This window comes from Suillus paluster (genome assembly GCF_016628075.1).
Source record: "Suillus paluster strain FC165 chromosome Unknown EDB91scaffold_104, whole genome shotgun sequence".
Classification (NCBI taxonomy): domain Eukaryota; kingdom Fungi; phylum Basidiomycota; class Agaricomycetes; order Boletales; family Suillaceae; genus Suillus; species Suillus paluster.
In genome coordinates, this window is record NW_024537664.1 from 34,088 (window position 1) to 56,743 (window position 22,656).

Here is a 22,656-nt window from a genome sequence, read left to right on the forward strand (position 1 = left end):
GAACAGGAATCATTCATTGATTGCTTATATACAAAGGCACCAAAACACATTTAATAATACTATGTACATCGCCGGTATTTTAAGCGATATCAGTGATAAGTCCGCACATACAGTCACTGCTCTGCATGAAATCGCCTATGGGAATTAATGAGTGCCTGCTCCACCTCATCAATCGGCACCTCAAGTTGGGATATGGTGGAGGCAGCCACTGCAGCAATCTGGGTCTTCTGCTCCAGCAAGGAGGCCATCGCTTCGCTGAGGTGTCGGAGATGGGCCCTCACCACCACAATTTGATTGAAGAGGGCATCACTGTCCACCTGACCGGTCACAGCGGGACCTGGCATGAGCATGGCTCCGATTGGCTAAACATTCACATCAGTGGAAGTCCAGGATGAGCGGAGGAAATGACCGACCAGTTGTTCAAAGTGCTCTCGGGTCATCTCCATGACCTCCTGAATGGTCAACATCGGGAGCTCGAACCCCAACCTGTCAAAGTGATCCTTCCACCAATGATGGGAATAATTGTGAATGACTCGATGATTGGACCATAGTTCTTGGTCATTGGGAGAGCAGCACTCGAAGAATTTGTCATGCAGTTCCTCAGCATTGATGGTGCCGGTTTGGAAGCAGGTGAAGCAGGCAATGACGAGGTGGAGGAGGTCGGGCATGGTCGGATGAATGTTCATCACCAGACATAAGTTGATATAAGGAAAAGCAAAACGCTGATGGAGGCATCAGCTACAATAGCATGCTGACTGGTTGACCAACCGAAGAGGCACTCACATCTGCCTCCCATTGAAGGTGCTGGACAAAGCTGGCTTTGTAAGCCGGCGTCTGAGGCACATGGCTCTGGTCACATACAAGCCAGATCACGGCAAATCGAGATGTAGCATACTCCAAGACATTGGCAGAATCCCACGCAGTAAAGTCATTGAGTTCATATGTAAAAAGTGTTGTGGAGTTGGACATGATGGGCAGAGCTGGGACTAGTTGAAGTTTTGACCGAAGCGGAATGACAAGTTTTATACAGATCGGCATTGTACTTGTGACTAATCCACTGTGAGGCTTGCCATTGTCCAAATGCATGTGCGTGGACCTCTGTCACTCCACCACCACTCCCACCCCTTTTGTTCTTTCGAAACTGTCTTGTGCATGCTGTGAAAGTCGGAGATACATCCAAGCCTGGTGCACTGCATAGCAGCGGTGCCTGACCATGTCATTTGCATTGGCCTCCTGCAAACAACCAACCCATTGTTGGGATTTGTGAATAAAGAACTCAACCATCCAAATCATTTCCCAACTGACCAGCAGCAGTTCCTCTGCCCAACGGTCACACAGTGCCAGCGTCCGAAGCCAATGGACATGGTAAACTGTTGGATGAAGAAATTAGCACCGGACAGGAATAGGTAGGTCGGCGAAGTGCACACATTCATTCATCCAGTCATTGCTTGTGGAATCCCCTTGGACATCAATGGACCAAAACAATGCCAGCGTGCTATTTCTTTGACCACGCGCATTCAGGTCTGCCACCACCATAGTAGCCTTTAAGTCGGCCTTCTCCAACGGCCGATATTTGTTACAGGGACCCTCAGACCCCTATCGTCTCCACCAAACATCGCTGTCACAACCGCGTCACAACATGTGACAGATGATGTCACCGGCATGTGACTAAACTACAGAACACAGCATGACAGCTGTTGGAGCAAGACAGCTCTAGAACCGACCTAGACCGGGATCAATAGAAGCCACACGCTTCTCCCTTATCGCCTCTACCGATACACTGGTACTAACTATCGTTTATCCTATCGCTTATCATGACAGATAGCGTTATCTGACTTGGACACCTACCGCTGTGCCGGTACCATACCCTGGACCCTTACCGTTGAACCAGTACTCTTATCTCTGAGTCCTTATGACTCACATAGACGCTTACCTAGTTGGGACGCTTTCTGGCTACCCAAGCCTACCCTGAACTCATAGGACGATACCTATATATACCACAGTAGTTAGACCATGTATTCTCTAACTTGATCTTCACTTGTGATATATGACTCTGGCTTCTTCTTTGAACCTTTAGTCAGTCATTCTGGATGGACAGCCTCCATTCAGTCTTCCATCGTCCTGATGCTCCATGAAGCGGACATGGGATCGACCCTATCAAGTGCACTGTTGGGAAAGCCGGGCTTTCCCGTAACAATATTTGGTCAATAAATCATCGGCGCTGAGATGGACAAGCTGCTTGTGGCATTTTGAGTAGATCTGAGTATTCAAGTGAAGAACCTTGTTGACTGAGTGTACATGAGCCCATGCCCTGGTCGACCAAGCTTGTGACTTTGCCAACCGAACCGTGGTGTGAAAGAGCACGGCCTTGTCGGCCAAGTTGACCCTGATGGCATGCAATGCATCATTTGCTTGGCCTTGTCTTAAGGATATTTCTTGCAACACCAGGTCAGCAATGCCCCACTCGGCACACCTTGTGATGCCGATGTTGGATGGCAATGGAATCACCACAGTCTTGGGATTGAACTCGACCAGGATATCAAATTCTTCTTCATCTGACTGATCTGGATCGTTAGACGATGAACCCACAGAGTCCAATGCTGCAGTATCCAACATCACAGTCATACCATCCAACTGGTCATAGCTGTCAAATTGATCGCTGAGGAATGTACCTGCCACCCTGACAAATTCATCAAGTTGGTCTTGCCATTTGTGGTGATGCCGAGCAATGGCCAGCTTCTGGGTGTTGGTTGGCTGCTTTCCCAGTTTCTTCATGTCAATCAGGAGGGCTACTTGTGCCTCCTCGAGCATGATCCCAGAGGCCAGCCATGTTGCTGCACCGCGATGGATCTTGCTGGCAGGCCATTGCACCTGGCGGTTCAACAGGTGCAACTCTTGCTGTTTTCTTGTCAGTGCTTTGCCAAAGCATATCAGTGTATTGCACATGGTTGTTCTGTTCACCCATACCTTTGGTCAATTGAACTTCATATATATCCATGGCACCGGGATTATGAAGTCGGTCATCCTGAGCAGCAGCAGCCTCTGCTTCCCATTTGGCAAGGGTGTCGTCGTTGGCAGTCTCGGTCAACCGGTCAAATGCATATCGGCTGTCTTGGACTCCCTGTACAGCTTCCTTGAATTTTTGGCAAAGGAATTTGCCTAGATGCATTGAGATTTAAGCACTCGGTCAAATAATATTGCTCACTCATGCGTATCATCTTCATAAAATTACAGTCGTTCATTTGAAAGTCCAAACACTCCTTTCGGTGAGGGGTGGACATCCCTCTCGCCGACGGCGATATTATGTTCAAAGGCGCCCAAAGGGTCTCCATGATTTCACTGTCAATCCTGGCTGCACCAGTGATGAAGTTGGATGTGTACCATACATAGCATTTGTCTTGATGGCCATGGACATGCCAGAGCTCGATGCCTGGAACAATCTCTATGCCCCATGGAAGGTCAAGATAGGGCAACTCCTCAATCCGCCAGTTGAGATGCTTGTGGTATTGACAGTTAATATTGTAGAATGTCAATGCACGGTCAATCCCATCGGTGTTGTACCCCAGAGCTTGGCACAGCGCATAATCCATGTTCATCTGTCTTTTGACCGACTGACGCATCAGCTCAACTCGGCCGACCCAGTATATCGGATGGCAAACCTTTCCCCCTTCTGAAAGTCCACCATTGAATGGGGAGCAAAACACCCATGTCTGGCGCAAGCACACCCGCCTATCCCTGTTGCCTCAAGCTTGTGGCGCGATGCATTTGCCTGGTTGACCGCTCGGTGGTCGTTGCAATCTGATCTCTGGACCATGTCCTGCACCTCGGCGAGATGCATTTTGTATTGGGCATCACTGACCATGAAGCCCAAGCCATCGGTCAATGCCACCTCATCAGTTGGATTGGCCGGATACAAATGTTTGGCCTTGAAATTGCCATCCATGACCAAAGATCTTGAATACAACCATGCAGGGTCGGACCCGTTCCTGTCTGACAAATTGACATTCACCCTGGGCTGTGGACATGCAGGACAGAAGAGTGCGAGCTCCCCTGCCTTTGGCTTTCTCATCTCATGGCTGAACCCATGCCACTTGAGCTGTTTCAATTGCTTCCACTGCCTACCCACCCTCATCAATTCCCTGTATTGGTCCTGCTGGCCATTGTGAGCGATGCAGTGGAGAACATCAAAGTCACTCACTGGAACCAGATGAGGAAACACACTGGAAGTAACTCTCCTCAATTTACTGTAGTAGTTCATGGCAGAAGTCTGTTATGATCAACGTTCACCGATTGGCAAAGGTATCACACAACCACTAGGACTCGTCAAAGGATAAGAGAATAGATGTTATTGAGAGTGAACGTCTGAGTCTACACTGGGTAGGAACGAAGAGGTTAAGTCTAAGGAGTACTACTGACTACGACCTAAACTATATACTACTCTCTATGCGGAGATATCTGAGTATGAAAGGTAGTGATATATCTATATAAGATCATAACATTGCACCTAGGGTATAGGGCGTCTTTTCAACCAATCAACTACAATAAAGAGAAAAGGGTTTATAGGGGTATCGGTGATTAAGCAGGGTTCTCAGGGTACTGCTTCTATTCAGGGTGGACGGAGATTAAGAAGGGTGAGAGAGTTCTGTGACAAGAAGTCTTGAGCGGTGATTAAGGATCTCGATTAGAGATAGGATCTGGAGATGTATCGGGTGCAATCGGATCTAGGGGTTTCTCCAGGGTCTTCGGTAATGAGCATGCTTCTCTATGAGTGGCGCTTCTGTGATAGGGTTCAGGGATTCAGCTGTGACTGTGCAACAGGTTCTTATGTAAGGGGTTCGGTGAATGACAGAGGTAACTCTTAACATGTCATGTGTGGGAAGTGAAGGTCTGCGATGTGAAAGGATGATGACTCTTCGAGAGATGACTTGTAAAGGACTCTCGGTTATGGTTCGATCATAGAGGCATGTAGATGCTTATGATGTAGCCGGTTGCCTAATCGTAGGACTTCTAAGGATGTGATGACTTCGGATGTCTAGGGTTACGGATATAGATGGATGACGTCGATGTAGTATAGATGTGATGTAAAGATAGTGATCGTTAATCGGTTATCCATCTTATCTTATCAGGGATCTTATCTAATCTAATCTTATCGGATAGGTGTCTTAGGTTTTGATAATCGAAATTTAGATGTAGTTGGTAACATTCATGACAAAGTCCCACATTCCAGGTTGTCCAACAGGAAGTCATCCAACACTGCAAATGTGAATGCCGTCTTCGGCAAAGTGAAAAAAGCTGGGAAGAGGCCCATTTCAAATAGTTGCATGTCAGGGCTTAGTGCATCGGTGCACCAACAGAATCTGATCATCAGGGAGTGGAGCCCTGATGTGTCCACCACCGTGGTTGTCTGAGGATCGTTGACCAAGGGTATCCAAGGGCCATCAGTCAAATGGTCTCCTTCATCATCTGTGTCACACCACTTGTCTGTGAGACTGTAGCAGGGCTGGCCAGCATGACCGAGGTGTATTTCCAGGCCAATCTTGGTCAAGGAAGTATCCTCAAAGAATCCCCTGGTCCATTGACTGATCCGATGGAATGGCATATGGCTGTGCATTGTCTGACAGCAATGAGTACAGAAGAGCGGCTCGGCCACACAGCCGTGACATCTGTAGACCCCATCCTTTGGACAGAATGACCAGGTTCTGTTTGAAGGTGGACCCTCTCACTGAAGGAGCAAGTCCAAGTAGTTGTCGGTCTTGGACTGCCACTCACGCAGATAGTCATTTTGACTCTTGATACTTCGGTGTCAGTGAATGTGACAAGGCAAGCAAATGGTGAGCTTGCCATGGACTTGGGAAGCCGACACGGCTCCAAGTTGCATTGAGCGAGGTCATAGTGTTCATAGTCACCCTCTGCATGAAGTCCTCTGGTGGATCCTTGCTTGGTAGGTGATTTTCTGGGGGATGAATGAACCAATTGGGTTTGGTTGGAACATTGAGCTTTGACAAATCATCCTTTATCTCCCCTAGATGTTCGTTTGTCCTCCCATTGAACCAAAGAGGATGTTTTTGGAGGACTCCAGGCCTTTGGCTTTGACTTGACCATGTTCCAAAGTCCTGCTGTGATTGTCTGGATGTGTTGCTGGGAATGGGATGTTTAGACTTTGGGACAGTACAGTGCTTACATGCAACTGCCAAATGCAATGCATCATATGTAATAGTCACTTTGACCTCACGTGAATCATCAGCAAGGATATTCATGGCACAATGTCAATGGTTTATAGTGATTGTGTATATAATACGTCCAGAGCACTTCAGGACCTCTGACTTCACTTGACATACCCACCCATGCATCTGCACCACTTGATAAGTCTTGTAGCAATGGGGTCACACTATTCGGTATGATCTAGCCCTTACGTGCAATGATTACACTGGTATGTCATTCATCTGAATCATTGCTCACATGACCCTTCCTTCCATTTCCTGTTACATCAACCATATCAACCCTCTCCTGCATTCAGATTTGCAGGTCCTTTACTCTAAGCTACCTACTGTGACATGGCTCGGACGAAGATAAAGACAGGGGATCAGCCTCGGTTGAATGACCGAGAGACAACCGCTCTGCAGTCCCATGTTGAGGACTGGGAGAAGGCAGATGGGACCAAATGACGACAGATCTTTAAAGCAGCTGCCAGGGAGGCCAAACTCTTTGCTCCAAAGATGGACAAAGAGCTCTTGAAGCAACAAAAAGAGGTAAGTGTTTTGGCTGTGATGTCAGGTCATTCTGCATTGCAGTGACAGTGGACAGAAATACAGGCAGTGGTTCCACAATCACAAGAAACACAAGGCCGAATGCCAAACCACCAATAAAGCTCCAAAAGAAATGAATGGCACACCAAGTCATCGAAGAGGAACGAAAGGCTGACATCCTTCAGCAAATACAAAAAGAAATTGAGGAGGAGACCAGGGAAAAGCCTGAGCAGAAAGAAGTTTTCAGGAGGTATCAACCCAAGATGACCGCAATCATGAAAGGGCTGGATGACAATGAGTTAGAGAAAGCCCGGGCTAAGGCTGACGAGTGGACCAATCAAGCGCCTGATGCTGCAGTCCAGGCCAAGACGGCAAAGAAGAAGGGCGAAAAGATGATCAAGCACTTTGCCAAGGAGATGTTTACTCAAGCCGGTATGAGACTGTTTGTATTGGGATCCTGGAAGGATGAGCAGGGCAGCCTCCTTACATCTGGGCAAGTTCATGCATTCATTCGGTCGGTTGGTCAGTTGGTCATTGTGTTTACATGGTTTGGCAGGTTCAACTTCAATGAACAGCTCGGCAAGGGCTCCAGCTTCATGGAGTGCAAGGACTGGCAGGTCATCTTACCGGCATGGGAAGATTTCATTGGTGATGTATTCAGTGAGTCTCAAGACCATGTCAGATGTTCCCCCATCTAATCTGTGTCACATCCACCAAGATCAGGATCAAGACCAGGATGGCATGCTGCTCGGAGGCACTCGCCAGGGTTCCAAACCATACTAGTTTGCCAATCTTGCCGGATATTGATGGTTTCTCGCTCAACACCAAGAAGGGTGTCATTTGGTCATTCCTCACCATTCATTATAGTAAGCCTGACATCAGAAAACCTGCATCATCATCTGATACCCGCCGCCACAGGAATGTGCTGTGGAAAGCTGAAGGTTCCAGTTCCTTGGAGCGACATAATGAAGGGACAGTCAAGATTCATCTCCAGTACATACCTGCCAGATGGTACACAGATCATGGAGCCATCCAAAATGCACCGGGACGAAGCCATCTCTTTGTTGGAATGTTGGTTGGACCGACAGGACAACCAAGTCAGCCCAACATTCCAGTTCAAGGCTTGGATTGATGACAAGGGCAAGATGCACCCACCAGGTCGGCAAAGAGTCTGATGACTCTGATGGTGATGCTGACAATGAGGACCGTGCAGCCCATGCCGACCAAAAAGTCACAGGACCACGGTTGCACTGTCACTGCCCTGGACATCCCAAAGGTCGACCGAGATCCATCAAACGGGCTTACATCAGTTCCACCGATGAAGAATCTAGCGACGCTGATGCAGAACTCAGCGATCAAGTTGGACGCCAGTCGGAGTCGGATGACCAACCACCGCCGATGAGCTTGGTGAAGAGCATCAGAGTTGAGCCTGCCACCATCTTACCCCAGACAGACCTGGCACATAAAGACCGACCAATTGTAGATCTGGCGACTGAGGGATCAGAAGATGAAGATTGCGGCAGCAGTGCAACAAACACTGGATATCATTTTCCTGGAGTTCATCATGCTGGACAGCATGCCCATGGTTTTGGCCCACATTCTACTTGTCGGGGTCTGGAACACATTCAGGCATCCCCAGCAGCAAAGGTCCGGGCACCAAACAAGACTAGGGCTACCAGGGATGCATCACTGTCGGTCAAAGCCCGGTCACCAAGGAAGACGGGGGCTACCGCAGATGCTTCACTGGTGGTACAAGACCGGTTGCCGAAGAAGACTAGGGCTACCCAATCAGCAGCATACCCACTCTCTGATGCACCAGCAAAGCGCACCAGAAGTAAGGTTGATGACTTGCTAGGCGCCAGACCTTGGCAAAAGCCCAAGAGATATGCTGACTATGTGTAGTTGTCGGTGGTCTCATGGGGTTCATCGGCCAGCTGCTCACAGTATGAACAGCTTTGGTATATATCATCTGACTGATATTTGTGTATAGCTTTCTCCTTGGCTATGAATCATCTCGCTATATACATCTCATTTGTTCAATGATCTCGGTATATACATGTCATTTATTAACAACCTTTGGTATCAGTACTTGGTCTTATATACTACTGGAATGGGGAATGTCCCCTGCCCATTTTCCTCATTGCCAGTAGCAACACATGCAGCGGATCATCAATCTGGTGCTGCATGTTCATCAGATGCTGCATCCTGACAACATCTTCACCGGCTTCAATCAATTGGTCGCGCACATCCCGATATGCCAATATCAAATCCCGGTTGGCATGCATGATGACTCTTGGAGATGCGACACCATCGATGGCCGAGGTGTGTCCTAGGTCATCTCCTGTCGAGTGGAGGTCAATGTGATGGCAGTGAGGATGAGCTGAAATATGAACGTACTCATTTAAGCGTCGATGCTTTCCAGCCTCAGAGTTGCTCGGTGCAGCAAATCCTCAGTGGTTTCGAACATGTCGCTCGGCGAGCCGTCTCTCGGTACTAGAGATGTATTGGGCAAGCCACGGCCAAAACCCATGTCATAGACAGCCTGAGTGCCAGCGGAGTGACTCTCAGACGACTGCTGTGTGTTAGCAGCTGCACCATACTGTCAGTATCGGCAACTCAAAAAAGGATTTCCGACCGACCTGAGTTGACCAAGTTCATCGCCGGTGCAGTGGTCCCACCAGTGCGAAGGTCATCACCTTCCGCCTGATGGCAAATCTCCCCAGCACATGTCAAAATTGGCTGAGAAATAGTCAGTCTTGAATGGCAATGTACATGACCTGATACTCACCTTCATAACCCACTGCTGATGCAGATGGCCGGTCCTCCCAACACATATCATATTGACTGGCTGCCAATGGTATGGTGACATCCATGGTCAGAGTCTCGATAGTCGCCAGCTCCACTATTGGTGGCGAGTCGACCTTTGATGGGTCCAGTTCATCGTCCCAACAAAGATTGTACTGACCTGCGGCAGCAGGTCTCGCTGCATCCTCGCTCACATTCGGTGCCAGATCAACCTCGGTGTCCCAGCACATGTCGAATGCTGGCCAATGGATCAACAATGGGCGATCATATGGTGATACGTGACTTACTTTGACCTCCAAAGTGTTCACCGGCCGATGATGTTCCAGTCAGCGTCTCCACAGTCGGCAGGTCATTGGCTTCAGTGCTCCAGCACATGTCAAAGACTGACATGTGGTCAACAATTAGCAAAGGTCAATTGAATAGGGGACTTACTTTCATGGCCAAAATATTTCTTGGAAATGTGTCTGCACGATCCAGTCGTGTTCGCATGACTGAGGACAGATGTTTCTTTGGTTGAATGGTGCGGGATGTAGTTGGTCATTTAGGTCGAATGCAAAATTTGTTGAGACCGACAGGAATCACGTCTTTTTGAGGGGATGGAGTCGGCCACAACTTCGGTGGCACCCACTGATCCCACATGACAAAGAAATTCCGGTCAGCTTTGATGCACTCGTCTTGTAACCACCGAGCTTTGTCAATTGGATGCTCGTGGGAATCCATGGTGCTGGCAATGGACTTCGAAAATTTTGTGCTGCCAGTTGGTATTGTTCGGTGTGATTCGAAGTGTGGACCCATCTCGGCAGGTCCCAGCGGCATCACATTTTGCTGACAACACCAGCACAATTTGTGGACTTCATTTTTGTGAAGTCAAATCCACATCCACACACTGTTGTTCCTGATATAACAGAGTCAACACTCATCCTATCTTCTACATTTTTACTATTACATCTCTACAATGTCTTTAACACTCGAATTGAACCAGGCTTTGGCGGTCACCGATGCGTCTTTGTGCCATGCACTCTGCTGGATTAAAATTCATGAAGCAGATGGCAGCGTGGTCATTGACCAAGCTCATGCAGTCACCCGGCTAGTGGTAAGTTTCTGATTCCCGATGTTCTCATTTGCTCACCGACCCTTCACAGTCCACTGCCCTTCAGCAGCATGGCAGAAATGCCTCGCTCATCTTGCTGTTGCTGCTGTCTGCTGCAGCCGAGGTCAGAGTGACCATGAACCAAGGCATCGCCCCACAGTGGGCTCAGGTGCGGGATAATGATACTCGGATGGAGTCCCACCCTTTCTTCCCAAAGACCGTCGGATATGGTGAGTCGGCAGTCATTCTGTCTATCTTCACAGCTCAACGTCTTGACAGTGGCAGGAGGCACACCCGAACCTGCACCTCAAGTCGCCCCAGCTCCAGCTCCAGCTCCAACCCCTGCACCAATGTCGGTCCCTCTGATCGAATCACTCCCTACCACCGGGCACCAGCACAATCTTCTTGTGCCTGGCACGATGACTGGTAAGGGCAAACAGCCTGCCTGCAGGACTCAGAGATCCCAAGAGGACAGCCTAAGCACTGAGACGGGCCAGAAGAAGCGCAAGGTCTCAAGGCCCTTGTCCAAAGCCTTGGTCTCCAACACCAAGGATGAGGATGGTCAGCCAGGAGGCACCGTTGTGGTTGTAAAGCCAGCCAGTCCACTGAAGTCCAAGGTAAGCACTTCGGTGAATTCAATATCAACACCATCGCTGACTCATGGACAGGGCATGACCAAAGGCATCAAGAAGGTGAGATTTACCTTTGCCCACCAGCGATCACCCCTCAACAATTCTCAGACGCATGCCGAGGACACCATTGGTCGCACACCAGCAAAGGGCAAAGGAAAGGAGAAGGCCAAGGAAGTTGCTGAGCCCATTAGAGGGCGCCCACTAGCCAAGGCTGATGCTGGGGCTAAGACTGAGTGTTCTATCTCTGCTCGGTCACCGAGTACTCACAGTGTGATAGTACGATCCACCTTGCAAGAGGTGTGTCAATGAGCCTTGCCTTGTCATCATCAGCAAGAAAGGGCAGGTCATGAGGTCCTGCAGCCTCATGAAGGTGAAGTGTGACCAACTGATGTCGGTCCATTCTGACACTCCTGTGCCGATGGCACACCCGAGGTCCAGGGCTGCACCGGCCTCCAAGAAGGTTCCCCCAACAGCAACCCCGAGGTCCAAGTCCAATGGTCTGCTCAGGAGAACCAGAGCAACCTCACGGGCACGTCCACCGACTCCCATCTTGGAGTCTGAAGAGGAAGCTGTCAAGGCTACCGGTAAGCAATCGTTTCTCGTATCATAATGTCCTCTAACCTTTGCTTCTAGATGTGTCCATCACAGGTGATGATGACGCCAACATGGAGCCCACTGCCAATGCCCCGGCTGAGCCTGCAGTGGATGACAAGATCGTCGTCGATGAGCCTCGGGCCATTGCATCTGCGGATGACTTCCCTGCCGATCATTGGGTGGAGCCCAACTCCGATTACTTCATCATTCCGACAGCAGCTCCTGCAGCCGGAGATGTTTCCCTCCCTTCAGCATCTCTCCCACCGGCTGTCAGTGCCATCCACGAATGCGTGGTTTCCCTGGCTGCTAAGGTCACTGCCATGCAACTCGCCGACAAGAATACCCTTGCCAGGGTCGATGCGGTGCAGCAGGACTGAAAAACCCGGATCTCCTTGATGCGTGCGGAGCTTTCCTCAATGCAGTTCGATCTCGGCACCACTGTCAACCTCGTCAATGGCCTGACCAGCCTGGTGGAGAAGCTTCAGCAGGCACAGACCATTGCCAACCCATTGTTCCCACCACCGATGATGAGCAACTTTGGTGCTACCTCGGCCACCCCACAGATGCAAGTGATGGGCATCAGGTACTTGAATGGTGTGTACAGCCCTTCGGTTGCTACCTCGGCATCTGCTGCAGACCCTTCGGCATCTCGCCCTTTTGGTCGCCCTGACATGCACGGTGACACATTCACATCTGGCCAAGCATCCTCAATGTCAGCACATGCCAGTCCTTCATCCGCTCCTGCTGTAGTTGGACCCCATTCTGCTGGAACATCACCTGCTTCGGCCGCAAAGTCTCTCCCCTGATCATTCAGCTCAATACATAGTTGTACATAGAGCATGCGTCTGTCGGCAGAATTACCCCGGTATATCACGGACTTGTATTACTTACTTTCAAATGCAATTGTTTGGCCGTTGATTCCATGTATATTCACTCTCTTTCCTGTGATATAAGTACCGACAGCAAGTCAGCAGAGTGTATCTCAGTCATGTGTTGCAGTTGGCACGGTATCCTTCAGTTTCTTGTCTTTTCAGAATTGACCAATTTATACTCCATATGACCGATTGCCCAATCTCGGTCGCCGCATCACACATGCCGATGAGATTCCATGCAACTGAAACTTCACCAACTCGTACAATTCACCAATATCTTCTTGCCATCGTCTTCAGCTCAGCAGTCCTCCCCTCCTTGCACCGCCGCTTCCACGAACGGAGCCAATGGCAACCATTCTGGCACTCCTACACCTGAGTGGCACCATCTAAATTACTAATAAGTAATTATGTCAGGTACCTGAACCCTTTACTAACTAGTAGCACATAGCCACATTCTACTCATCAAAGACTTCCAGAGCAACCCTGACTCAAGTATGGAGGGACCAGTTAGCATTTGAAGAAGAGCAATGTGTCGCCAACAACCGTATGTCCACCTACTATTCTTTTAACAATCTTTTCTAACACTATGTAGAGTTAACAGCCAAGACATGGCAACTCCTTGCAGAGGCAGCACTTGAAGCTGGCCGGACATCAGCCAGGGACTCTGCACGTTCTCCTGAGTATGAGAATTGGGACCATGCCAACTATGATGAGAATGGGGCTGAGGCTGATGATACCGACACTCAACACAATGATGGCGGTGAGGACGATGAGGGTGATGTTGCAACTGTAGGACAAGATGCTCTCAGTGCCACTCACGCACAAGTAATTTTTTGGTAAGTCAAGCCCTTTGTTCTCTTAACATCTATCTCACAATGTATTAGTTTGCAAGGCAGGAAGAATTTGTGACATCGAGCCCCTCATACTCGTCTCCTATGCAATCAACAGATGCATGCTGCATGGTCCCGTCAAATGATGGACCTGGTTGATGCCTTTTTGTCATGGAAGTACTGGGGCATTCAAACGAGTGATATACCAGGGTCTATATTTCATGTTACGAGTGTCGGCATCACAAGTAAGTGTCAAGCAAACTGGGGGTCTTATTGATAAGTCAACATTCACAGGTTTTCATAGCCTTAAACTAATCCACCTAGAAGCTAGATGAGCCTGCCAATGTTTCCTTGATCAAAGCCAGCTTTCTGGGCTGTTCTCCTTTACAACCTACCACCGCTATCTCTCTGGAATGTCTAGAGCTCTACCATCAAATCCACTGCCGCAAATCTTCATTTAGCGTGCAAGCAATGGTAAAAGTTCTTTGCGCTCTTCTTAATGTGCGTTGATTCATATCCCCACATCCTATGCTACTAATATTCAGCAGCATACTTACTTTCAATCGTTCCAAGATCAATTTGCCATTGCATTTGATGCTTATCTATGTATATTGTGTCATGTCCAGAGTCTCGTTGATCAGGCGCTCGGACAGTGATAGACCCAACTGGAGGATGATCAATGCTTGTCCACCCTGCACTTATAGGGTAATCATTATGACATGTACTTCTAGTTCACAGTCTAATTTTCATTTAGCAAGCTAATGAAGAACCACTTGACCCGGCTTGACTTGACAGCATGGATGGCAATACTTCACTGAAGTGTGTTGATGGATCTGGCCATGCAGATGAACAAGTTTTTCCATCAACTTACTTGATCCCTCCTTCGGAAGTTGAGTTGTTTAAGGACGATGTTCGGCTGCGCCCAGGCACTCACATCACCACTGATGGCTCTCCCACTGCTGCTAGTGACCACTCTGCGTGCACGGAGAATTGGAAGATGGCCAATACCATAACTGAGAACACCATCACTGTCTTTGATCAGATGGGAATTTTCGTCAGCGCCTGTTGTCATGGCATTGTACAGACATTGGTGGAGATGCGTAAGAGTGGCGAACTGTATGCCATAAGTATCTGTCACTCTTGTGCATGTCGTATTAATTTTTTTTAAGTGCAAAATATGCGCTAGCCACCACAAACAAGGTTAATGATGTCTATGGTCCAAATGGTGCCACAGGCTATGATATTGGGTGTTCATACGGCAAAACTGTCACCGCCAGTTCGATCTCATTGAAGGCCAGTACTAATCACCATCGCTTCCTAGTCAATTCATTCCATGGTCACGCTCACAATCGACAATGTCAACTACAATTTCATGCGCTCTATCAGAATGGTCTCGGCATCGAAGACTTGGAAACTTGCGAACAAGTCTTCTCCACTTCTAATGCCGTAGTGCCCGTCATACATCACACATCATACTTTCATTGGTTACAGTTCATCGAGCTTCATTTTGACCAATGGGACTCGGATAAGTACTTGGAACTTAGTAGGTTTTTGCTTGAGTCAAGATTTGTTGCACTAATAACTTTTTTGTAGGTAAATTCATCTACAACAACTACAAGCAGGCACTCCATATTATCAACAAGCTAACACCCGCAGTGCAAGAGCTCAAGGTGCAACTGGGGTTGAGTGACGCAGATTTCGTAAAGTGGAATGCCAAGGAATTGGAGTACTTGCAGAGTCTCACAGTCGAGACTGAAGACGATGTCGAGAAAATGATATATGTTGAAGCCCTGGAGACATTGGCACGCTCGGAGCAAGTGTTTTTTTTTAAAAAAAATTATGCACATGAAACTAAGTTTAATCAATGATATCTTCAGGGCAGCATACGGGTGAGCAACATCTGTTCAGTTCCTGACGTATACTCCCACCGATTTCACACCAACTCAGGGGCTTCGAAAGAGTGCGCAAACTGTTGCGCGAGCTCGAGAGGCAGAGCGCAGTGCAGCATACCGCAGGTTGGTGCTCAACATGAATGCAGTCGATGACCTTGAACGACGGATGGGTATTACCAAGCATTGGACCCCAGAACAAGAGGAATATAAGTGTGCACTTGATCTTTTAACGAATTGCTGTTTCATTTGCATCGTTGAGCAGCTCGAGGGATTGGTGGTAAAGAGGTTATTCGAGTTAGCAAAAGCAAATCTTGCGGGGACTGGTACATTTTTTCAGCATGCTGAACAAGTACTGATTCAGGTGTCGACTACAGGGTACAAATTATGTCAACACATCTCCAACACTATTGCTCGACATTCTGCTGCCATACATGCGGCACTGGACAAATACAACAATCTTGCACCTCTGCAAAACCCGCCACGACCTACTCTAGAGTACCATGAAGTTGCATCCTACACATGGTTGGGGGAATTCAACTTATTGAAGCATTCTTGGCGAGATCTACTCTCCAAGCCTTGGGCTTCAAAAACTAATCGTGAAGTCGCCGCAAAGTATTTTAAAGTCTTACATGCGCATGAGGAGATCACTTGGTTGAATGTCGAAGTAGCTCGGCTTCACAGATGGGTAGACGACGAAGATGCACATCTCTCATCAGTTGCACTGCTCACTCTCGGAATCAAATCCTGCACTTGCATATGAAATTCAGCATCAATTCAAGGATTGTCGTCGGGTGAATTGTATTCACCGCACTAGACTTGAAGCGGTTTACAATCTACCAGGTTACAGTGGTCTCATTCAGGAGGTTGAAGAAAGGAGGGACAGAGATGATGGCGTTGAATTGGTGTTATCTGACTTGGGTGGTTCCTCTACAATTCTTGTGGATGAGGATGATGCTCTCTGTGATGAAGCTAGTCATCTTGATGCTTGTATGTCTGAGTAGATGTAGAAATGATATTTGTATTGATGTCAGTATGTCTTAACGGCTTGCATTCTTAATGGCTTGCATATCTACACAGACTTGTGCCACACACATCCATTTGTAACGCATCATAACACGTCCATTCGTAACACATCATAATGATCTGGATTTGAACTTGTACCTCCATGTTGCACCTGAGCTGTACCTGAAGCGAGGTTGGTTGCAGGTGATGCCACCGCAAGTCCATTTGTAACGCATCATGATAATGATATGGATTTACACAATTTGCTAAGTGAGCTTCACTGGCGCCTCACAGCTTACTTTCTATCACCTCTCTCGATGTTACCTGCTGCTGAACCTCACACTCCAAATTGTACATTCACAATGCCTGCAGGACATCTTGCAACAATGTCATGGCTTGATCTTGCTGTAGGCCCTAATACAACGGTATGAACATTCCCTTTGGCTTCATCATGATAGGCTCAATCCATTCCTCTGCGGCTGTAGAATTCGATCTTTGTTGGATTCGAAGCTCAGTACTTATTTGCCAATCAGTCTCATGTCAATCAAAACCAGCCAATGATACTCGTAAACGTTCAAAGGTCCCCATACTTGAACATCATGGACAAGCAAAGACTCGTTGACTCAGATGCACCAGTATCTCAAGCAATCCTGTTAATGCAAGATATATTCACTTTGGCAGTAGCACAAGAAATGTTGAAGAAGATTTTTAAGAAGTGGAATACAACAGGGCGCATAAGCACAAAATCTTGCAGTAAGTTGCCTTGGTTCATTCGGATTGCCTGTTATGTACCGTGCTGGCTCAAGAGGCAGAGGGGTCGGGGCTTGGCTTCAGCTCTTGTGCTGCGCCCTTAGCCGAGTATGTGCCCCGAATTTGGAGTGGGTCCGATGTTGTCCGATGGTAGGACGAGTGGACCACTTGGGTCCACTTTGGGGGTCAGGAAGTAAGAGCTGCTAGCGGCGGACTGACTAGGAGTGGAGTGGAGAAGGCGGGGAACGATGCAGAGGGTGGATAGGAACCAGGGAGATATTTTGATAGGAGCGGAGATGGCGGAGGATAATGGAGAGGATAGGAAAAGGGGTGATAGGAGAATATTGATAGGGGCGGGGTAATAAGGGAAAGACTTAGAGCACGGCTCTAAGTCGGAGCGGAGGGTCGGAGGGTCGGAGGTGACAACAAGTTGAGACTTGTGTCCAGAGAAGACAAGGTCCTACTGAGAATTCTCACAGGATATAACTGCGAGAAGACAAGTAATATTAAGACTAAGGAAAAATATCTAAGTACAGGATATGTTATATACTTCTATGTGTGAGGCAGTGATCAGGATAACTATGTAGTAAAGCTATGTACCGAGGATATAGTTTGTAAGTACTTTACATAGGCGAAGACATAAGTCGGAGCGGATATCAATATGTATGCGTCGGATCAGTGATCGGGCGGTAATAGGAATTACCAGTGATCTGGAAGTGAGGGTCTATGTACCGAAAAGGAAAGCATATACCTAAAAGGGGAAAGAGGTCCAGTTGAATGGAGAGATTATGGAAGGGGACTGGTTGAGCGGTTGAGCGGACACGTAGGGCGGAATGCGGACTTGTGATTGGGTGGAGTGGAGGATGAATGGAGCAGAGGGGGTCGGAAAGCGGAGCAGATATTGATATGGGAGCGGTCAGATCAGGTATATGACATTGCCTTACATTGTTCTATATTGACTGTCCTTACACAGCCGGTAACATCTTTCAACAAGGAAGCCGTGCCTCACTGGAATTTCCCCCCTCGCCATCACATATTCAGCCTCCACCACCTCGGGACTTCATTCTTGCACCTTCAAGTAGAATACCTAAGGCAACCCGCAGGCATGTACATACTTGTAATCAAACTCAACCACGAGAACAGACTGCCCCGGAAACAACCAATATTAGACCTTTGTATCCTCCCCCATGTACTCACCATCAAACTGAACCACTAGTGCAGGCCGTCCAACCAACAACCAACCTTTGTCCTTTGGGTCCTCCCCCAGCTCGGGAGTTCATCCTCACACCACAGGCTGTCCAACCAACAACCAAGCTTCGTCCTTTGGGTCCTCCCCCAGCCCAGGAGTTCATCCTCACACCATCTGCTATACACTGCAGGACTGCTTGTGGGCTGCATACTCGTGTGACATCACCTCAGCACTCTGTAGTAGTTCCTGCACAAGAAACCACCGAACTCACTTCACGTATCGACAATGTGAGTTTCATTATTCCATTCCCATACATCGCTCACCTTCCATTCACAGCATCTCGTCAATCAACCGAGATTCAGCAGCCCTACCACCACCATACGTGAGTGATTGTGATAATTAACATTCACTCAGCATAATTTTTCATAGGTTCAATTTCAACAGTATCAGATGTGTCCAGTTCCTCAAACTCACTTTCCATCGAACTTCCGACACAATCACAAGTCCTTTCTACTTGTTCCAGTGACATTGAGCCAAGTAGTGGACTTAGAGTGACAGGCCATGATGGTAGTACCACAGCGGTATTTATTTTTTGATCTGTCACTCTGTATGTCACTGATGAATTTTTTGAAGCAGGACTCTGCTATCAGCTCCATCTCAGAAGGTTCAGATGCTGTGCGCCATGTGATGCCTAACACTAGTGCCAATGCCTCCGATTTTATGACAAGTGTGGTTCATGTAATTCCCATTACACAGTCACATGATTATCCACAGTTTGGGCTTGGGGCCCTTCATCCACTTCTTCGTGGTGGGAGACCTCAAATGTTGGGTGCCAGTGATACTGCCCCTCCATCTTACTCTGACTCAGTTGCTGCAGGACAAGAATCTGTCTTTGTGGTGACAAGGTCAAATATCCAGTAACTCAGCTTAGGCTAGGCTAGGAACAGTATGATACTGAAATTTAAAATATTGATCTCTGAATCACCTTTATAATATATACATTTTATGAACCGAAAATCTTTTCAAAAAAAGTGCACTGATCCATACTACATCTTGTCCTACCTCTTGTCCATTCATCATAGTGGCTAATGGTTGTCAGCATCACTCCCAAAGTCAAGCACATTAGGCTGAAGCTTACGTCAGCCCAAAAGGCTTCGTGTCATGACAAGGCCGTTGACCTTTCCAATGCTATCAACGATGCATGTGAAGCATATCGAGAGGAAGCGGCCACTATTTCGGAAAAATACAAACAGTTAGGGCACAAATCTGCATAACACCCTCAACACTTACCTGGCCACAAAACAGGAGTATTAAATGGACTCTGCTTCAGTTATACAATAACTGAGGGCTGCACGAGTGCAGGAGCCCAAACACGTGGAACATGTTCACAAGTCAAAAGCTAAACGAAGCAAATGAAGGTATCAGCGTGTTCCTTTGTTGGTTTCTGAAAACCAATACCCCACAGATCTTCCTGCTGGACGACTGCTGGAAACTCCCAGCATTCATTGCGGAACATCAGCAAGATCTCACCGCTGAATATGTACACCTCTCTGCATCTCAAAAGGAACAACTCAGGCACCATGTCCTCAATTTACGCAAGAACCGCATCAAAATTGTGCGTTCAAATCCAAAGGCATTACAAAAACAAGTCAATGCAATGTTTGAGAGCATGGAACAAGAAGTACGTACCTCAAAAATGTCTCTTCCCTTCATTAATTGAGGGACAAATAGTGGCAAAATATCACGGCTAGAACAGGAGTCGAGGGTTTCTACGTTGCCGTTTGTGGGGACGTTGAGCACTTTCACGAGTCGAATATTTTTTACACACCTAAGGCGAAGTCTTTCATCAAGGAAATCACCCATCTAGACCCAAAGCGCTTTGCACTGAAGTTTGAATCATGGGTAATGGGGAACTTTGGTAAGCGTGTGAGTCCATTCCATAGCCGACAAAATACCCACCTTCACTAGATAACCATGCTGATGCAACACAACACCTATCTCCTTTGAAGCTTATTAGTCTATGTCAAACCAATATTCAAGAGGGTCTCAGTAAGTACTGTTGGTTGCTGTTCGAACTTTGCTGATAGGTGCCAAGATGCGATCAACACAAAAAACAACCTGTTGAAGAAGAAGATCAATATGAACTATGATAACTACGAGAACAAAATTGTCGAGAAGCACAGGATCATTCTTGAAGGGTGGACATACAGACAAGTTCAAAATCCTGGAAAGATTGGGCACCGTGAAGATCTAGTGACTCTCCTTAACGCGTTGGTGAATGGCCGCTGTGTGTGGGTTAAACTGAGTGAACAAAATTTGGAGCAGCGCATGGAAAGCAACCGTGAGCGTGCCAAGAATGGCGAGTCCATCTACAAGCCTCGCAAGACCATGAAAAAGAATCCACCTGGTGCTGCTAAAAGTGCAGCAGTGATTGAGGATAGCGATGTGTCCCAGGACGAGAGTGAGGAGGAAGTTGAGGGTGAGATGCAGTCGGTGCAGGACCATGGTGCAGCGGTCGAGGAGTAGTCACTATCTCAGTCACGGTACAGTGTCATCTATGTCAGAACACTAGAACACTAGAATACTGAATACATGATAAGTGAAGGCCTGAAATACAACGAGTTCAATGCAAAAACACTAGCACCCACTATTATAAACACCTCCAGACATAATCCACCAAGAAACGGGCAGGAACAAGCTGTAGGTTGAGCTGGTCGTCGGAGATGATGAGTGCAGCTCTACAGGTGATATCATTAGTAAGCGGAAGCAGTAAGATTTCATGATAGACATTGTATATCATACATTACCGCTGGTTTGAGGATGTGACGAGGAGGAGAAGATAAGATGGGACCATTAGAAAGAAGTCCTGAAAAAAACCACTGAGAAACAGGCACAGATAAGCCATATGTTGAGCTTGTCGTTGGGGACGATGGGCAGCAGCTAAGCGGGTGATAAGCGGACGCAGTGACAATGGTGGGAAAACGGTCGATGACGCTATTCAGGATTAGGCAGGGGTGACTCATTGCCGCCAAGAACAGCCATGGTCATATTAAGTAAGACAAGGACACTGAATAGCCAAGGTAATGCTGGTTTACTGGTTTTATTGCTGGTATAGTAGAATGTGGCTATGTGCTACTAGTTAGTAAAGGGTTCAGGTACCTGACATAATTACTTATTAGTAATTTAGATGGTGCCACTCAGGTGCACTCCTATGCCAGATGGTGACTTGGTCAGGCTGATCGCCGCATCCAATGGCATCGCTGCCACAACTCTCAATGGCACAGCACATCAACCGACAGACGTGCAGATGTCACCTCCTGTGGAACCTCCCCAGTCCAATCAGACTGGCTCACCAGCGTGTCTCAAGGCTGAGTCTCAGCACATTCTGGTATCTGTCCCACTCAGTAGTTACCACATCCCTATGAACGGCTATGCCACCCTGCCTAATGGCACCGTCATGCAGGTGCCGTGACTGCCGAATGGCTTCATGCAGCAATGTCTTCTGACCGAGTCATATTTACCCAAGTGCCCTTTTGACCGAGTCGCATTTACCCAAGTGTCTCTTGACCGAGTGTCTTTTGACCAAGTCATATTTGACTGAGTCGTATTTACCAAGTGTCTTTTGACCAAGTCATATTTGACCGAGTCATATTTACCTGAGTGGTCTCTTGCACCACCGCGTGTCTTTTGACCAAGTCATATTTGACCAAGTTGTATTTACCAAGTGTCTTTCGACCGAGTCATATTTGGACCGGAGTCGTATTTACCCAAGTGTCTTTTGACCCGTTGTCATATTTAACCAAGGTGCACTTAGCATGTATATTATGCATCGGATCCTGGTAGATCCCTCATCCATCATATTTGACCGAATGTCTGTTGACCGAGTTGTATTTGACCAAGTGTATTTGACCGGGGTGGTCTTGGCATTTATATTATGGATTGATTCCTGGTAATCCCTCATCCATCATATTTGACCGAATGTCCTTTGACCGAGGTGGTCTTGGCATGTATATTATGGAAGCTAGTCTATGAACACTTTCAGCCCATCTGTATATATCAGTACCACTGCCCACTCGACCCACTTGTTTCCATCATACATATATATATACATATATATATAGCTCTTGTATATTGCCTATCAAATGCAATAGCAAACTCCACACTTTGGACTATCAGCCCACCTGTTGGTATCAGGTACATACTTCATACACTACCTACCAAAATCAATAGAAAAGTCTACACTTATCTACACTA

General features: G+C 47.6%; 9 protein-coding genes across 9 annotated transcripts; 6 read left to right on the top strand and 3 right to left on the bottom strand.

Annotated features, from left to right (window-relative positions):
• Positions 1 to 113: 113 nt before the first annotated feature.
• EDB91DRAFT_1254282 (uncharacterized protein) lies at positions 114 to 969 on the bottom strand (the record flags this gene model as incomplete). Its single annotated transcript, XM_041323792.1, has 3 exons — positions 114 to 362; positions 414 to 722; positions 784 to 969. 3 exons carry the CDS (start codon positions 967 to 969, stop codon positions 114 to 116), a joined length of 744 nt encoding a protein of 247 aa, XP_041171373.1.
• A 132-nt stretch (positions 970 to 1,101) lies between these two features.
• Positions 1,102 to 5,668, bottom strand: EDB91DRAFT_1061574 (uncharacterized protein; the record flags this gene model as incomplete). The annotated part of the gene is made up of 9 exons (XM_041314458.1): positions 1,102 to 1,370; positions 1,428 to 1,596; positions 2,233 to 2,915; positions 2,968 to 3,159; positions 3,206 to 3,600; positions 3,660 to 4,150; positions 4,199 to 4,267; position 4,373; positions 5,211 to 5,668. Coding segments are annotated over 9 exons (2,727 nt in total), but the record flags the coding sequence as incomplete, so codon positions are not given.
• Positions 5,669 to 6,883: 1,215 nt separating this feature from the next.
• EDB91DRAFT_1086744 (uncharacterized protein) lies at positions 6,884 to 8,648 on the top strand (the record flags this gene model as incomplete). Its single annotated transcript, XM_041316104.1, has 5 exons — positions 6,884 to 7,260; positions 7,303 to 7,399; positions 7,429 to 7,612; positions 7,665 to 7,904; positions 7,960 to 8,648. 5 exons carry the CDS (start codon positions 6,884 to 6,886, stop codon positions 8,646 to 8,648), a joined length of 1,587 nt encoding a protein of 528 aa, XP_041171375.1.
• Positions 8,649 to 9,147: 499 nt separating this feature from the next.
• EDB91DRAFT_1254285 (uncharacterized protein) lies at positions 9,148 to 10,092 on the bottom strand (the record flags this gene model as incomplete). Its single annotated transcript, XM_041323793.1, has 5 exons — positions 9,148 to 9,335; positions 9,386 to 9,485; positions 9,548 to 9,789; positions 9,839 to 9,934; positions 9,984 to 10,092. The coding sequence occupies 5 exons, from the start codon at positions 10,090 to 10,092 to the stop codon at positions 9,148 to 9,150; spliced, it is 735 nt and encodes a 244-aa protein (XP_041171376.1).
• A 414-nt stretch (positions 10,093 to 10,506) lies between these two features.
• EDB91DRAFT_1254286 (uncharacterized protein) lies at positions 10,507 to 13,728 on the top strand (the record flags this gene model as incomplete). Its single annotated transcript, XM_041323794.1, has 11 exons — positions 10,507 to 10,644; positions 10,694 to 10,871; positions 10,921 to 11,258; positions 11,310 to 11,333; positions 11,382 to 11,570; positions 11,650 to 11,857; positions 11,907 to 12,229; positions 12,290 to 12,660; positions 13,216 to 13,283; positions 13,332 to 13,575; positions 13,632 to 13,728. The coding sequence occupies 11 exons, from the start codon at positions 10,507 to 10,509 to the stop codon at positions 13,726 to 13,728; spliced, it is 2,178 nt and encodes a 725-aa protein (XP_041171377.1).
• Positions 13,729 to 14,365: 637 nt separating this feature from the next.
• On the top strand, positions 14,366 to 15,437 carry EDB91DRAFT_1061595 (uncharacterized protein; the record flags this gene model as incomplete). Its single annotated transcript, XM_041314460.1, has 3 exons — positions 14,366 to 14,685; positions 14,739 to 15,112; positions 15,163 to 15,437. 3 exons carry the CDS (start codon positions 14,366 to 14,368, stop codon positions 15,435 to 15,437), a joined length of 969 nt encoding a protein of 322 aa, XP_041171378.1.
• A 160-nt stretch (positions 15,438 to 15,597) lies between these two features.
• Positions 15,598 to 16,221, top strand: EDB91DRAFT_1061561 (uncharacterized protein; the record flags this gene model as incomplete). The annotated part of the gene is made up of 2 exons (XM_041314455.1): positions 15,598 to 15,784; positions 15,836 to 16,221. 2 exons carry the CDS (start codon positions 15,598 to 15,600, stop codon positions 16,219 to 16,221), a joined length of 573 nt encoding a protein of 190 aa, XP_041171379.1.
• A 3,562-nt stretch (positions 16,222 to 19,783) lies between these two features.
• On the top strand, positions 19,784 to 20,928 carry EDB91DRAFT_1086747 (uncharacterized protein; the record flags this gene model as incomplete). The annotated part of the gene is made up of 4 exons (XM_041316105.1): positions 19,784 to 20,083; positions 20,134 to 20,328; positions 20,420 to 20,451; positions 20,490 to 20,928. The coding sequence occupies 4 exons, from the start codon at positions 19,784 to 19,786 to the stop codon at positions 20,926 to 20,928; spliced, it is 966 nt and encodes a 321-aa protein (XP_041171380.1).
• A 685-nt stretch (positions 20,929 to 21,613) lies between these two features.
• On the top strand, positions 21,614 to 22,003 carry EDB91DRAFT_1254288 (uncharacterized protein; the record flags this gene model as incomplete). Its single annotated transcript, XM_041323795.1, has 2 exons — positions 21,614 to 21,865; positions 21,929 to 22,003. 2 exons carry the CDS (start codon positions 21,614 to 21,616, stop codon positions 22,001 to 22,003), a joined length of 327 nt encoding a protein of 108 aa, XP_041171381.1.
• Positions 22,004 to 22,656: the final 653 nt, after the last annotated feature.